At 37.0% G+C, this 15513-nt stretch overlaps 1 protein-coding gene across 3 annotated transcripts in view; it reads right to left on the reverse strand.

Moving 5' to 3' along the window:
* Nucleotides 1–864: 864 nt before the first annotated feature.
* ccdc191 (coiled-coil domain containing 191) overlaps nt 865–15513 on the reverse strand; it is a 53138-nt gene continuing 38489 nt past the window's right edge. For all 3 annotated transcript variants that reach the window (XM_060832976.1, XM_060832978.1, XM_060832977.1), the window contains 6 exons: nt 12503–12585; nt 11601–11702; nt 9547–9690; nt 7771–7923; nt 1493–1647; nt 865–1267 (listed from right to left, as the gene is read on the reverse strand). In XM_060832976.1, the coding sequence (XP_060688959.1) occupies nt 1135–1267; nt 1493–1647; nt 7771–7923; nt 9547–9690; nt 11601–11702; nt 12503–12585 (770 nt within the window). In that variant the 3' untranslated portion in view covers nt 865–1134. The remainder of the gene's footprint in view (nt 1268–1492; nt 1648–7770; nt 7924–9546; nt 9691–11600; nt 11703–12502; nt 12586–15513) is intronic.

Here is a 15513-nt window from a genome sequence, read left to right on the forward strand (position 1 = left end):
AGAGAACCGTGCACTTGAACTCCAAAGTCCCTCTACTCCATTATGCTGCTTAAGGATCTACCATTCTTGTTTAAAGAATATTGGCAGCATCTTGTGAATACATTCATTGACTGATCACCATGGTTAAAGAAGTTGCAAAACTTGTGGCCTATCAATCCAGGTTTCACTCTTGGGATTTGATGTACGATAGCTAGGATCACGAAAGTTGCGTGACAATCACTGGTTGACAATTTTACAGACAAATTCTTGAAAGCATTCTGCAAGATTTCCTGATATTGCAAGTGCATGATTCACACTGGATCAACAAAGGAGTTCTCTAGATAATTTGATCGAATTTTTAAATCTATCAAAAGCAAGTGAGAGCCCCACACAAAAAGTATATTTCCCATCTTATCGAAAAAAAATGCACAATAAGAAGTGTGTAAAATTGGTGATTCTTAAATCATTCTTAAAGTGATTAAATAATTGTTTAGGATCTAAACTTGTAAATGATATGAATTGTATTCCATTTTACTGATTTTAAAAATATATCCAAAGAACTCCTTTAGTAACCTAATGAGCAGGTTATTTTCTTCATGTTTTAAAAGAAACTTAGTAAGGTATTTTTGAAGAATATGGAAAAGACCTGTGGCAAAATAAATCAGTTTAAATGGATCTTAATGCTTTCATCTCAAAAAGCAAACAATAGATGTTTCTTCCATTTCATTTGAGGCTATAAATAAGAAATGCAGCTTTGATATGAGTTCTGCTTTAGGGAAGTATTGGAGGAAAGAATAAATGTCACAAAAACATTACGGTAGTTGTTCAGCACTAACTTCACAGTGAGGCAATGCAGATATGACGAGATAGAAACCAAATAACTCATTTCTATTTAACTGCAATGCAGATGTTTATTTTGCATACCTGGACAGTCAAAATGTGAATTATGTTTTGGTACTAAATGAACATTCATGTACTTTACTGTTAGAATACATTAACAAAAATTTCACTTAAATTGTGCTTTTAAATCTTTAATTGTCTGTACAATCTTTGGATTCTACCCCGAGGACTGCAAGGTATTCTCTCAGCCTTGTAGGTTCTCTGTTAATTGAGTAAATTTGAGTTGAGGGAGAATCTTCTGTTAGTATTTGATTGCTAAGCCTGAAAATCAGGGAGAATTTCAGCAACTTTCTTCCTCAGGTGCTGTATGCGTTCTTTCTTTTTCACCTCCTCCTTAATGAGCATTGGCAAACTCTTCCATGCTCTGAAAGCTCTCTTGACCATCCTCCTGCAAGTGGGAAATACAAATTAAACATTCAGGAATTCCAAGATAACTTATGAGTATATATTGCATTTTTAACCATTATGAAGTTAAGACTTAAAGCAAATATTTAATTTGGAGATATTCTGAATCTGTACTGTGTGGGTCTGAGTTACCAAATATACCAAGGTTATGTGCACAAAAGCATCAATTTCTTTTTACTATATTCCACCAATTGAAGATGTCCGTTACCACTGGTTATGTTGTTCTCCAATTCTCTCCTTCTCCCAACTTGCAATCTTTTCTTCAGTCACATAACCAAACCAGGTATTGAAAGTGGTTCTTGTCAGAGCTGTCAGATAGTGCTGCCATGCTTTCGCCTCTTCAACAGTGCAGTAATCTTTGTACTGTAAGAAAATTATACTTTAGAATCTCACTTTCTCAAAGAATCAAATTTATGTATTTCAAATTCTCTACTGTTGACACTTTTACATAATAACATATGGCACACTCCTGCTCCTATTTCATTTGGCCCCTCAAACCTGCCCCAATATTCAAAATGATCACACTTGATCTGCCCTTGGCCTCAACTCCTTTGTCACAGTTCTTAATAGACCTTAAGTCCTTGATATTTCAAAGATCTTATCAACTCCTCCTTTCAATAGCTTCAGTGAGCTGGCCTCCACACAGTCTTTGTGGTATAGAATTCCAGACAGTCACTACCCTCCGCAAGAAGAAATTTCTTCACATGTCCTCTTATTCCATAACCATGTCATTTAGTTCAAGAATCCTCCATTACTGGAAACAATGTCTCAATATTTATCCTGTCAAGCCCCCTCAGAATATGGTATATTTCGATAAGATCACCTCTCATACAATGAAACTTGAATGAATAAAGCCTAACCTGTTTACCTGTTCATTAAGTCAACCCCTTAACAATCAGCCCAGTGAATATCTTTTGAACTGTATCCAATGGCAGCATATCAGTTTTTGGATATGATTAGATTAGATTCCCTACAGTGTGGAAACAGGCCCTAAGGCCCAACAAATTCACACCGACCCTCCGAAGAGCAATTCGCCCAGACCCATTTCCTCCTGACTAATGCACCTAACACTATGGGCAATTTAGCATAGCCAATTCACCTGATCTGCACAGTTTTGGACTGTGGGAGGAAACCGGAGCACCCAGAGGAAACCCACGCAGACACTGGGAGAATGTGCAAACTCCACACAGACAGTTGTCCGAGGCAGGAATTGAACCTGGGTCCCTGGCACTGAGAGGCAGTAGTGCTAACCACCGAGCCACCGTGCCGCTCTATGTGGACCACGAGTGTACACAGATGTAACAAGACTCTCCTATTTTTGAATTCTAACCTCCTCACAATAAAGGCCAAAATTCCATTTGCCGCACAGTACACCCAGATTTCTCTCTGGTGCACTTTTTTGGAGTCTTTTTATTCAAAGTGCATGATGTAACACTTTTCTATGTTCAACACCATCTGCTAGGTGTTGGACCATTTGAAGAATCTTCAAGGAGGTATGACTCTAAATAAATAGGTTATTTCCTTATGACAGCACACCCCTCCTACCTATTCTTGAGTCCTCAGCAAATTTGCATAGATGAGTCTCTGCCTCGTCCTGGTGGCATTCCATTAGTTATGTCTTTTCAGTATGAAAATGACCACCTAATCCTGACTGTTCTCTGTTAACCAATCCTCAATCTATGTAATCTTTCCAATGCTGTGAACTTCTATCTGGCGCAATAAACTTTTATATGGCACCTTATTGAATGTCTTCTGGAAATCCAAATACACTACATCTTTCAGTTCCCTTTTATCAATTCTGTTTGTTATATCCTCAAAGAAATCAAATATTATTTTTCTTTCACAAAATTTAGTTAACTAATTGCATTAAGCTGTCTAAATATTCTGATTTTTCTTCCTTAGTAATGGATTCTAGCATTATTCCAATAATAGATGAATGGCTAAATGGCTGATTAGTTTCCTGTTTTGTCTCCCTTCTAGAAAAGATGTGTCACATAAGCGGTTTTCTAATCTGTCGGAACCCTGGTTCTGGCATATTTTGACCAGTTTCTCCACTATCTCAGGAGCCACTTCCTTTTAACACCCTTTGATGCAGGCCATTAGGTCTTGGTGCTTGTCTGTCTTTAGCCCCATTAGTTTGTCAAATGCATTGCCCCTCATGATAGAGATTGTTACATGATCTTTCCGCTTAAGACTTTGTCTATCTGTTACATGTTTATGATGTCATCCACCATGAAGACTGTTGGAAACTACTAATCGATTATTATCTGCTGAGTTCCCTGTTCCTCATTATTAGTTCTCCAGTTGCATTCTTCAAGGGTCATACCTACTTTTCTCACATCCCTGTAGAAGCTCTTGCTATTTATTTTTATATTTATTACTAACTTATTTTCATCAACTTTCTCCATCTTTATTAACTTTAGTCATTTTGTAAAGATGTGTTTTAAAACACGTGTTAGCAATTTGAGAAAATTTGTAGTTCAGGTTGATGATAAGTCTATGTTAGCTCGCTAAGTTTGCAGGTTTGTTTTCAGACATTTCATCACCATACTAGGTAACATCACCAATTAGAGTCTCTGGTGAAGCGCTGGTGATATGTCGCGCCTCTCTACAGGTCTTGGTTTCTTAATGGGAAGGTAGATAGGATCCGAGTCTGTGTTTATTAGTTTTGGTTAGAATGCCATACCTGTAAAAATTCTTGTGCATGTCTTTGTTTCACCTGTCCTAGGATGTATGTGTGTCCCAGTCAAAGTGGTGTCCTTCTTTGTCTGTGTGTATGGAAACTTGTGAGAGTGGGCCATGTCTTTTGGTGGCCAGTTGGTGTTCATGTACCCTGGTGGCAAGTTTCTTGCTACTTTGTCCGATGTAGTGTTTTTAACAGTTCTTACATGGTAACCTTGTAAATGACATTAGTTTTTCTGCGGTATCTAATGGATTCTTTCGGTTCATTAGTTGGTGTTTAAGTTTGTTGGCAGGTTTGTGGGCTACTGTAATGCCAAGGGGTCTGAGTAGTCTAGAAATCATTTCTGATATGCCTTTGATGTGAGGCTATTGTTTTTGGTTGTGTTCTGTCTGCTTGTTTGGGTTTGTTTCGGAGGAATCGAACGATTGTGTTTATTGGGTTTTTCTTGAAAATATTGTGTAGATATTTTTCTTCTGCTTTTTGTAGTTCTTGCATGCTGTAGTGTGATGTAGCTCGTTGAAATAATGTCTTAATGCAGCTCCGTTTAAGGATGTTGGAGTGATTGCTTTATCTACTTTCCTTTTAAAAGAAGAACCGGAAATGACATCACCCACCTTAAGGAACTAGGGCCTATAAATAGAGAGGCGGGACATAGCACTAGCGCTTCACCAAATATTGTCTCTGATGATGTTACCTTGTATGGCGATGAAATGTCTGAAAACAAACCTTCAAGCTCAGTGAGCTAACTAACAGACACAAAATCCCAGGTTAATCTCCTTGATTGCCTTTTGTTAACTATGGATGTTTCATTGTTGTGGCTCTGTTCGCCAAGCTGGGAGTTTTTGTTGCAAACGTTTCGTCCCCTTTTTAGGTGACATCCTCAGTGCTTGGGAGCCTCCTGTGAAGTGTTTCTGTGCGGATTCCTCCAGCATTTATAGTGGTTTGAATCATCCTTGAATCAAGAATGTTTCATCCTTAGTCCTTTTTTGGCTGAAATAAATTGTTAATACACTACAGCACAGAACCCATCCTTTCGGTTCACCAAGCCTGCATCGATTCCTAATCTTTATTTAGCCTGCTATTTATTGACTACATGCAGCTTCTATCTCTTTCTTAGACACATGAACATGAGGCGATCAAGATATGCCTTAAACATTGCTAACCTGCCTGCTTCCATGACTTCTCGTGTGTTCCAGTGAAAATTTTCCCTGCACTTCTACTAAACTTTCCGCATCTCACCTTGAACTCATGCTGTCTTGTAGTTGATCTTTCCACCCTGGAGAAAAAGCCTCCGACTGTCTACGCAGCGGCACAGTGGTTAGCACAGCACCAGGGCCTTGGGTTCAATTCCAATCTTGGGTGACTGTGTGGAGTTTGCACATTCTCCCTGTGTCTGAGTGGGTTTCCTCCCACAATCCAAAAATGTGCAGTTTAGGTGAATTGGCTATGCTAAGTTGTCCATAGGGTTCAGGGATGTGTAGGTTAGGTGCATTAGTCAGGAGTGATTACAGGGGAGTGAGTCTGGGTGGGTTACTCTTCGGAGGGTCGGTGTGGACTTGTTGGACCAAAGCGCCTGTTTCCACACTGTAGTGAATCTAATATAATCTAATCTATACCTTTTCATAATTTGTAGAGCTGTTGCAGGGCGCCTTAGTCTGTCTTTCCAATGAAAACAATCAATATATCAAGCTTCTCCTCATAACTAAAACCTGCCAAGTGTTAAGAAATATTTTGATAAATATCTCCTCCTGCTTATTTACAGATTTTTCCCTTAGTCTATTTTCCAAGCTTCACGATTTATTACACCTAAATGACTACTCCCCACAGTCCTGATACTCTCCTTTATTAATAAAGCTATCCCACAACCTTTTCCTTTTTGCCAATTGCCATAAACCACAGATTTATTACAGGTCCTGGCAATTCATCAACTGATTTGGAAATTTAAAAAGGAAATAATTAACTATTAAACAGCGTTTTTCAAATGCATGGACTCACTACGACCTGTAAGTTGCACACCATCCTGATTGGGAACTATACTGCCATTCCTTCATTTGAGGATGGGTCCAAATCCTAGAACTCCCTTTTTAAATGCACAGTGGCTCTTTTATCCTCACGGCCTACAGTTCAGGGAGGCAGTTCACCACCATCTCTAAGGTAATAAATATTGACTATCCAGTGCCATCTCATTCCATGAACAAATTTTAAAAATTGTGCGTTTAAAATGTTTGTTCCAGTGGAGAGCAAAATGATCAAAAGGAAAGGTTGCCCTTAATTAAAATCAGAACTACGGCAGTCCTGCCAATTCAAAGTAGGTGGACTATAAAGAAAAATCTACAAAATGAGTTCAGTCCAGGATTTTGCATGTTGTCCACAGTCGAAACGAGTTTTACCCTGTTAAGCTGTGTTAATTATTGCTTAGTTTCTCAATCCGCTTTTCTCTAATTTGTTATGCTAAAATTCCTCATGGCATTATATTAAAATATAGGAGGAGGTTTTATGATACCTTTATAGATTTTTAACTTGTGCAGTGCACCATCCTATTAGCTGCAAACTTAAATACTATTTCCTTTTCCTCATAAAAACAAATGAGTTAGTGTAAGCCTAACTATAAATACAAGGGTGAACATTTAAATGCATGATGTTTTTGTTAGTTATACACTCTGCATTTAAAGTATTAATCTGGAAGGGCTGTGCTTCAGAGTAATTATTTAACAGTTTATAGTTTGGGAAATATTTGTTAACTACTTCCAATTTCAATTGTAACCTGCTGCATCTTGAATTTAACTTCAATCAGGTAGTATTTAATCCCTCAAGCCAGGATGTAAAGACTAACAAGATAGCATGTTATCTACAATGTGCAGTAAACAACTTTGTTTCCTGTACTGTAGAATACAAGATACAATCTAAAATCTAATTTTAGAAAGAAAACAACTTCCCACTTGCAAATTAGGGATATGCCTGAATTAATTTGGGATAGAATGTGTTTATTGTGAACCCTAAACAAAACAAGGTCACTTGTTAGGGGCTTAAATGTATTATTTTTTAAAAGAGTTTAACTTGAAAGATTAAAGAAACAACCTTCATGTTGTTCTAAGCACTCTAAAACACATTACCACTACTGGCAAGCACTCGCTCAAAAGCACGACAATTGACTACGTACATATTGTTACTCTCACTTATAAAACCGTTGGATGGACATGCCTGCAGCAATTATTCCTCCTTACCTTCCAACAGAAGATAAATGTCACTTAACACCTATTACAAAATTTATTTCCTCAAAATACTTGGTAAGGTTATCTTGTAACAAGTTATTCCATGTGTTCTTTACTCTGAAATATTTGTCTTTTCTTCATTTGAATTTTGTCTTATGGTGTCAACGGTTTGTTGATTTGTATTACTGATCTGACACTATATAAAGAAAAGCTTATTGCTGTTTGTTCAAAACCATGAACTTTTGTGACTTTTTTCTCTTAGTAAATCTCCTGAATCTCTTAATTTAAGAAAAGTTATTAGCACCATTTTATGTAATTTGATGGTCAGGTCTAGGATTGTGCCTAAAATTCAATTTTTCACTTAATGGATTACATTTTATTTAAGATATTTCATTAGAGAATTTTTGAACTAATTAACTTGTTAAATCTCTGGAAAATCAAAATGATTTGTTTTAAGTTTGGATACACTGAAATCCTTAAAAATCTTTTTAAAATTTAACAATCAGACAAAAATTTAAATTTACTGAGACATAAAGGTCACAATCAATATTCCAAAACATACCCATGAAGAATTATTATTGATATACTCACTTTTAGCCAATTGTTGAAACATCGCTTAAGAAGAATGCCATTGTACACTTTTTCTGCTTTGAACTTCTTTTCAGCTAGTGATTCTGTTACACTCTGATGCCAGGTACGTAGACATAGGTGTAACAGTGAAGAGCTGTGATGATCTTCTGCTAACTATATGATCATAAAAATGAATAGCAAAACTTGTATTTATATAACATCTTTAACATAAGATACTGCAAGGTGATTCACAGGAGGGTTACAAAGCAAATCTGATAGTGAGCCATATAATATTTGGCCAAAAAAAGGTAATTTTAAGCAATGTCTTAAAGAAAAGAAAGATAGGGACATTTGGATAAGGAATTTCAGAACTTAGGGCCTAGCCAGCTGAAGCACTTCCAGAATAGTCGAGTATATAAAATGAAGGTATGCAAGGTTTCAAAATTTGATGGGCTCAGAAACCTTTGAGAGTTGTGGGGCTAGATGACACAAAGCTTAGGAGAAATTTAAACTGGCAGAAGAACAGTGTAGAATTTCAGAAAGACCCTGACAAGCTGGTAGTTGCAGATAGTGGTAAATAAAGTGCAATGTAGGGAAGTGTGAGGTGACACGATTTGGTACGAAGTACATGGAGAGAGTATAAACTGAAAGGTTTTATTCTCAAGGGCATGCAGATACAGAGAAACTTGGGTGTAAATCTAAATGTGGCAGGACAGGTCCAGGGCTGTTTTAAAAACAGTAAGTGTTCTGGCCTTCATTAATAGGGCATGGAGTACAATAGCAGCAATATTATGATGAACTTAGGTCACTGGTTAGATGTCAGCTAGAGTATTGAGTAAAGTTCTGGGTGATATAGTTCTAGGTACTACATAATAGGGTGTGAATGCAGAAGCTGTTTATGGCAATTGTAACATTTCAGTTCTGAAAGGCTGCAGAGAAGGTGGCTCAGAGATTGGATAGTTTTCAAAATCACGAAGGCTGTGGACACAGTGGATAGGGAAAAACTGTTTCTGTTGGTAAAAGAGTAAAATGATACCCTCTTGTTCTCTAAAGTGTTTTGCAAAACAAGCAAGTGTGAGGTTAGTAAAAAGATTTTTCTTACAGTGACTAGTTAAGCTCTAGAATCAACAACCTGGAAGTGAATTGGAGGCAGGTTTAACTAAGGCATTCAGGAGGGTATTGGAGGAAAGGCAGGAGATTGAACCAAGTTAAAATGTTCAGAGAACTGCTACAGAATCAGTGGGTGAATGGTTTCTTTCTGTACTGTAACAATTCCTCAATTCTGTGATAAGATTACAGAGATCAGAGAAATTATGCCATGGGGTGATTTGACGACAAGTGAGAATTTTAAAACCAGCTGCTTGTATAATTGAACACCAGTGCAAGTCAAGTGTACTACAGAATGCAAGTTAGAGTATAGGCAACATCATTGTAAATGTAGATGAGGTCATCCAAAATGTGAGCAAGGGACACAGAGATAAGTGATGGATGACAGACGGTGAAAGAAACTACTTTTGGGAATAGGTACCTTTACTCAGCAACCACAGAAGATGATTTCTTTATCTCTGAGATTCAATTATTTCATGGCTGTGTCCCAGAATCATCTCTGCCAGTACTGATGGTGAGTAATTAGCACCTAGGTTAGTTTCCATTCAGGAGATTGTTAGACAGTGAGTTTTCCCCAATTTTGTCCCTGGTCTCTTCAATTCTTTCTGCTGTCTTACACCATTAATATTAGTGTATCCAACACCTGAAGGTTTCATGATTTCTTAGCCATAGTTGCTAAATATAAGTTACCTTCAAGTTTTTCTTAGAGATTTCTAAAAGTTTCTTCCAGGGCTCCAGACCCTTCTTTTGTAGAAGAAAATCCTGGTAGTGTTTTTCTGCAGCAGATTGGAGTTGTTTTTCTTTTTCACACCTCTGCTGCTTCTCAACCTCTCTCTACAACGACATTAGAAAGTCAGGTATTCTCAGTATAATGCGTTAGCAAATTTTTGAATGCCTTATCTCAGTATTAGTATTCAGTATTAATTTCAGTATTAGTAGTGAATTTTTATCAAACAGATTTCTCATTTTTGTGTGGCTACTTTAGATATTTTTGAAGCCAATACAAAAGATCACTTAGAAAACTTAAAACATGACAAATAACTTTTCAATACAAAATAGACACTGGCTTCACTCTCCTCATTTACCTTTACTTTTTTTCCTTGACTTTCAATATATAGGGGCAAACAGCTCCATCTGGTGGCATTGACAAAGTATAGACTCTCCATCACCACCATGTAGGAAATTGTCCAATGTTTCTTCTGATGGCCAGATAAATACTTCGGTGGTTGGGACTCTGAGGGTCTTACACAGGAAATTGAAGATTCTGATGTTCCCTATGCTGGGAACCCTCAAGGTTTGTATTTAAATGGAGAATTTGGAGGATTCTGCTGCAGTTAAGTAAATAGTTACTTAGAAATTTCACAGGACTATTATAATATGTATATCTAGATACATATCCTAATGTCCCTAACTTACAACTACTCAAGTACACTTCCACAGACTCCTTACAACCCCTAGACCCTGACCACCACCAATGCCCCAATCAAGATCCCATCCATCAAAGGACCTCACATCTCAGACATACCCAAACCACTCACTCATTCCTGGTTGCTTAGCACCATACTCTCACACTTGCCTTTCATGTTTGCCACTTTTACGACTTCTGAGCAATGGCAGTCAGTGACGCTGGACATTTAATCTCAGAATACGACAACTGTTAAAAAAGGACCAGATTTACCTGTTCCCAACAATGCTGCAAAACAAGGAACTGTCCAAATTACAGTACACTCCACGTTTTTTAAAAAAGCTTTGATCAGAATTTCCTGTCAGAAATGAGTTCTTTCTTAATATTTAAAAAAAAATGGAGTGGCAATCGGAGTTTGCCACACCTCTGAAAATCCAGCTCTAATGATTTCAAACATAATATTTTGTAGGTGAGTTTTGTTTTGGATTTTGAGGATATTGATATTTATTCCAGTCTCTTCAGTATCCCTAATTTTAATCATCTTCAGGAAGGGGAGTCATACCAAACTTGAAATCTTAAATGTTTCTCTCTCTACAGATGCTGCCAGACCTGAGTGCAGTGCTGTGTGTTTCACACATTGATTACATTCAAATATGCTATTTAACTGATTTGATTAGTGGAAGATTTTACCTTTGGACTTACAAACATGAGTCTTACTTTACTGCCATAAAACTAGTGCAGAACTGAGTGGAGCTGAGTTGACACACAGCAGTGAGAACTTGGGGCATACACTTTAAATCTAAAATACTTTCCTTGCATAGTTTGTGAAATAATAAATGGATCAGTCATACTTTTCAGTTGTTGTTTTGGTGTTACAACACTGTTATTAAGGAATCCAATTAGTTATTTGACACCACCCTACAATTGTACAAGGTATTCTCAAGCTACTTGTGCCTTACATTAGATTCAGTTTAAAAACAGCAATGGAATCAGATTTAAGTATATATTTGGTAGTGCACCGAATTATAGAAACTGAATTTTAAACCTTTATATTGCTAAAATTTTTGTTACCCTTGGACAAGCACTTTGTTACCTCCAAACAATTCAATCCTACCTCCAAAGAGCACAGATTTAAAAAAATAAGTTTGTACTGAAGAAAAATGCAATTAACTGTCTTTCAATGTACACAGAGTGAACTCAAGATATATTAAGTAAATAGTTTTCTATTTAATTTGGAATATTTCCATTGTATGTAAACAAAAATGATTTGTTTTCAAGAGGCAAAAAATTTTAATGAACTTAGCATTGTGCCTTTTGAATACTATTTTTAAACTCAGACCTGTCTTTGCAATCTTCTCTCCTCGTGTTTCTTTTCTAGAGATGCCTGTTTCTCAGCTTCCAGCTGCCTCTGTCGCTCTTCCTCCTCAGCTCTCAGACGAGCCTTGTCCAACCATTAAAATAAAATATCTGTGAGGCCACACAATTTATAGCACTATAAGTTCAAATTTCACTGTTAATCAAGTATTAAAATACCCACAACTGGGTTTTGTCCCTGTTGTCAATTGTGCTGCCTTGGGAGAAAATTGGACAACTTGTAGAACCCAAAAATCACTTTAAAACATCCAAACTCTACTATAGAAGACAATTCAAGGGTAATATTTTATACTATAGGGTATAGTCACTGCTATGTGGAGAAACGTGGTCAGCCAAATTGTAGACAGTAACATCCCACAACTGCAACTGTTAATTATCAGACAATGTATTGTGTGATGTTAAGGAATAATCATTCACCAGGATAGCTATTCTTCTAAGTAGTGGCATATGATCTTTTGTGTCCACCAGGGAGTCAAAGAGACCCCCATTTCGCATCGTATTAAAATTACAGGACTCCATCATAGAATAATGAAGAATTTTAGCACCCAAATCGTGCAGTGGGTCCATGTCCTTCCACAACTCTCAACCTTCTTGATATAAACAGGTATCTACATTAGAGTTTGTTACACAATACACTTACATTAACTTTATATATGGAGAATATATCAACCTGTTCAGTGACTAGTTACTTTGCCAAATGCATGCTGTTAATTTGGCCTTAAAATCACTGCTAGGTAAGTAACAACATCTTCATTGTGTAAAATGATTAGATGTACAGTTTAAACAAGTAAAGAAACAAGAAAACTACAAAGCACTGGGATGGACGTAAATGTAAAATACTGACAAGATAATTTTCTTTCTACTCACAACTCTCTCTTGCTCCTTTTTTCTTTTGAACTCCTCTAGTTCTTTTCTTCTTGCCAAGCGTTGCTTTGCTCGTTCTTCCATTGCTGAAAAAATATTGAATATATTAGTAGGAACTAACATGTAAAAGATTACTGTACCAGAAATGAGCTTGTGGTATTGAAGCATGATGATCAAACTTCTCATTAGGTGTCTGTGTCTTAAAAATAGTTCAATGTTCCAGATTCACTGTTTTACTTTCAGCCAAATATTAATCGGGTCTGGGTAGAGAAGAAATCTTGTCACTATCGTATAAAATGGAAAGACGATTAAGTAGGGATCAGAAAACAGAGTTGAGATAAACGGAACATTTGATAAATTATTGTACATCTGGATCTCTGGGCAGGGCTTCTCGGTTCCGCGATCGGTCAAATAAACACTAGCAACTTGGTCTGACTTCACAAAATGTAACAATTTATTACGACGCTGGGCGTAGGTTATCCAGCAACACAGGCGTTAAGCACCTCGGAGTACTCTGGAAAAGCTGCTGCAATTTGCTTATAACATACAACTTTTATAGGTCTCTTAAACAGAACAGCCTTAATTGCAAAATTAATCCAATAAAGTGAAATAAAATGACAAATAGACATAAAATTAAACCAATGATATTTCCTGGGAACTGAGTTGTTTTGTGCGTCTTTATTTCCAGGACACTTGGTTTCCAAGGTCAATTTATTAAAGTATCCTAATGTCATATCTTTCTTAGTTAATTCATACTATGAACAGGGCATTGTTTGCTAATCTCTTTCAATTAATTCAGGAATGTAGTTTTCAGCAGAGTTAGAAGTCATTATAAAAACAATTGTAAATTTGTTCCTAGAAGTCATTTTATGTTACTTGCATTAAGAAGCCATTTTATAGTTAGTAAAAGCATGCATTAAATGGTTGCTCCTGACAACAGCCTAAAATCCAGATTTTAGATCCTCACTAATGAAGAATCTCGGGGATCAGAGCTAGAGCCTCAGCTATTTATGATATTAATGGCTTGAAGCAGATACTTTAAGAACGGGTTAATAAGAAAAAAGGAAAGCAACTGAGAGTTGATTCAGTTATGTTTTAATCTGGAAAGAGGGAAATAGCTTCTTTTTTAAACAGGTGAGAGAATGCAAGATTTCATGGGTTTCAGCTCTCCCAGTTAGAGTAATACAATCATCAATGTAAATACACAAATTAGATTCTAACATCCACAACTAACAAAAGATATACAGAAGTGTGCACGCTGGAAATCCTCACCAGGTCTGACAGCATCTGTGGACAGAAACAGTGTTAATGTTTCAAGTTTGCTAAGTCATATCAGATTCAAAACATCAACTATTTCTCTCCACAGATGCTGCTGGACCTGCTGAATTTCTCCAACATCCTTTGTTTGTAACCAGAGATAGATGTGGATAATAAACTGGTTGAACACCCTGTGAGCGTATCTAACAGCAAATGCAGACAAGGCAGACTTCTCAACAATTTCTCAGATGTTAGTAGGTCACCAAATTTCATTAAAACTTCAAAGAATTCCAATTCTTTACTTTTGATGATCAAGCCTTGAAACTGTTGCAAGAACTGCTATGAAATGGTACTTCATCTTCCTTGCTGGGGTCTATGTTCCTCTGTATTTGGAAACTATACTTCAGTTATATGTCACAGACAGCTAGCTTCACCAAGCCAAAACTTACCCTGCCTTTTTTCTCTGAGCTCTAGGTTTGCTCAGCTACACCATTTGATTCAAAGAACTTCTTTCTGAGTCTGAACTGCAGAAACTTATCCAAATACTCTTATGTATTCTCCAAGCCCCATCTCTACAGAACTAGTGCAGTTCGTTTATGTTCTCCTCAGTCCAACTAAATACTGGACTCTTTACAAGGAGTTTGTTTCAGCCATTGTCTGTCACTCACACAGAGTATCTTACTGCTTTTATCTTCAACTGCCTGTAACCTTTGAGCTGCTCAGTGACTACTGAAAAACTCTCAATAAGCCCTACCCTTGCTTCTAGGTAGGTATGAATGAGGGCCCTTGGAACATCCAGTTGCCTGAATGTTAAATTATTCACAATACGCTGGCTTCCACAGTAGAATCAGATATTTAAAAAATGGATTTCATCACAATACAGAATGTGCAAAAGCATGTTTGTTAAAAAGTGAGTGGGCAAAAAATTGACATGGAATATAGGGTGGCAGGAAGACTAGAAAAACAGTCCATATGTTTGTTGTGCTCAACTGACAAGCAGACAACGCACATGGAATATTAATCAAAAGGCACTGAAATTCAGTGAGTGGCCAAGAAATTTGCATCTGTTTTACTCAGTTGCATGCTAACTTCACATTGAGAAAGGAAAAGTTACCTACAACTATCCAAGTATGAAATGGAACAATGATACAGACACTCGAATTTGCAAAGTAACAGAATACGAATAGTAGTCGTTGAGCAAAAAGAGAAAACAACGTGGACCAATAACAGCAGGAACCTGCACCTTTGAAGAAGCATTATGGACATTTGTTCACTGAGAACTCAAGGTCTGCAATCTTTGCCACAGCTGAAAACAGGACAATAGCTATACTATTGGACATAACTTTTTCATTCTTACATCCAAGGTATTCTTAAGATCTATGACAGTATTTACCTATGACCTTCCTGTCTCTATTAAACATCTCTGAACCTCACTTGCTTTGTAAGCTCATTACATTTTTTTCAGGGTCAACTCCACACTCTTTTCGAGAAAACCTTGGAAATACTTAGCTATCCTTTATTTTTGACCTAGTTAAGTTTAATTAAAAACTTATGTCTATACACTAGAAAAGAATTTTTAAGAATCGTTGTGACTGATTAAGAGGGGTTGAAAAAGAGGGAGCTGTGACTACTCCTTACCTAGCAATACGCTACACTGCTCATCTCATCATTTTCAGTGGGGAAATTTCTGTGGAGTTTCTCCCATCTTCACACCCCACCTCTTAGTTTTTTTCACATTTCTGCCTCCACTCCTGAAT

Source organism: Hemiscyllium ocellatum, chromosome 12 (genome assembly GCF_020745735.1).
Source record: "Hemiscyllium ocellatum isolate sHemOce1 chromosome 12, sHemOce1.pat.X.cur, whole genome shotgun sequence".
NCBI lineage: Eukaryota > Metazoa > Chordata > Chondrichthyes > Orectolobiformes > Hemiscylliidae > Hemiscyllium > Hemiscyllium ocellatum.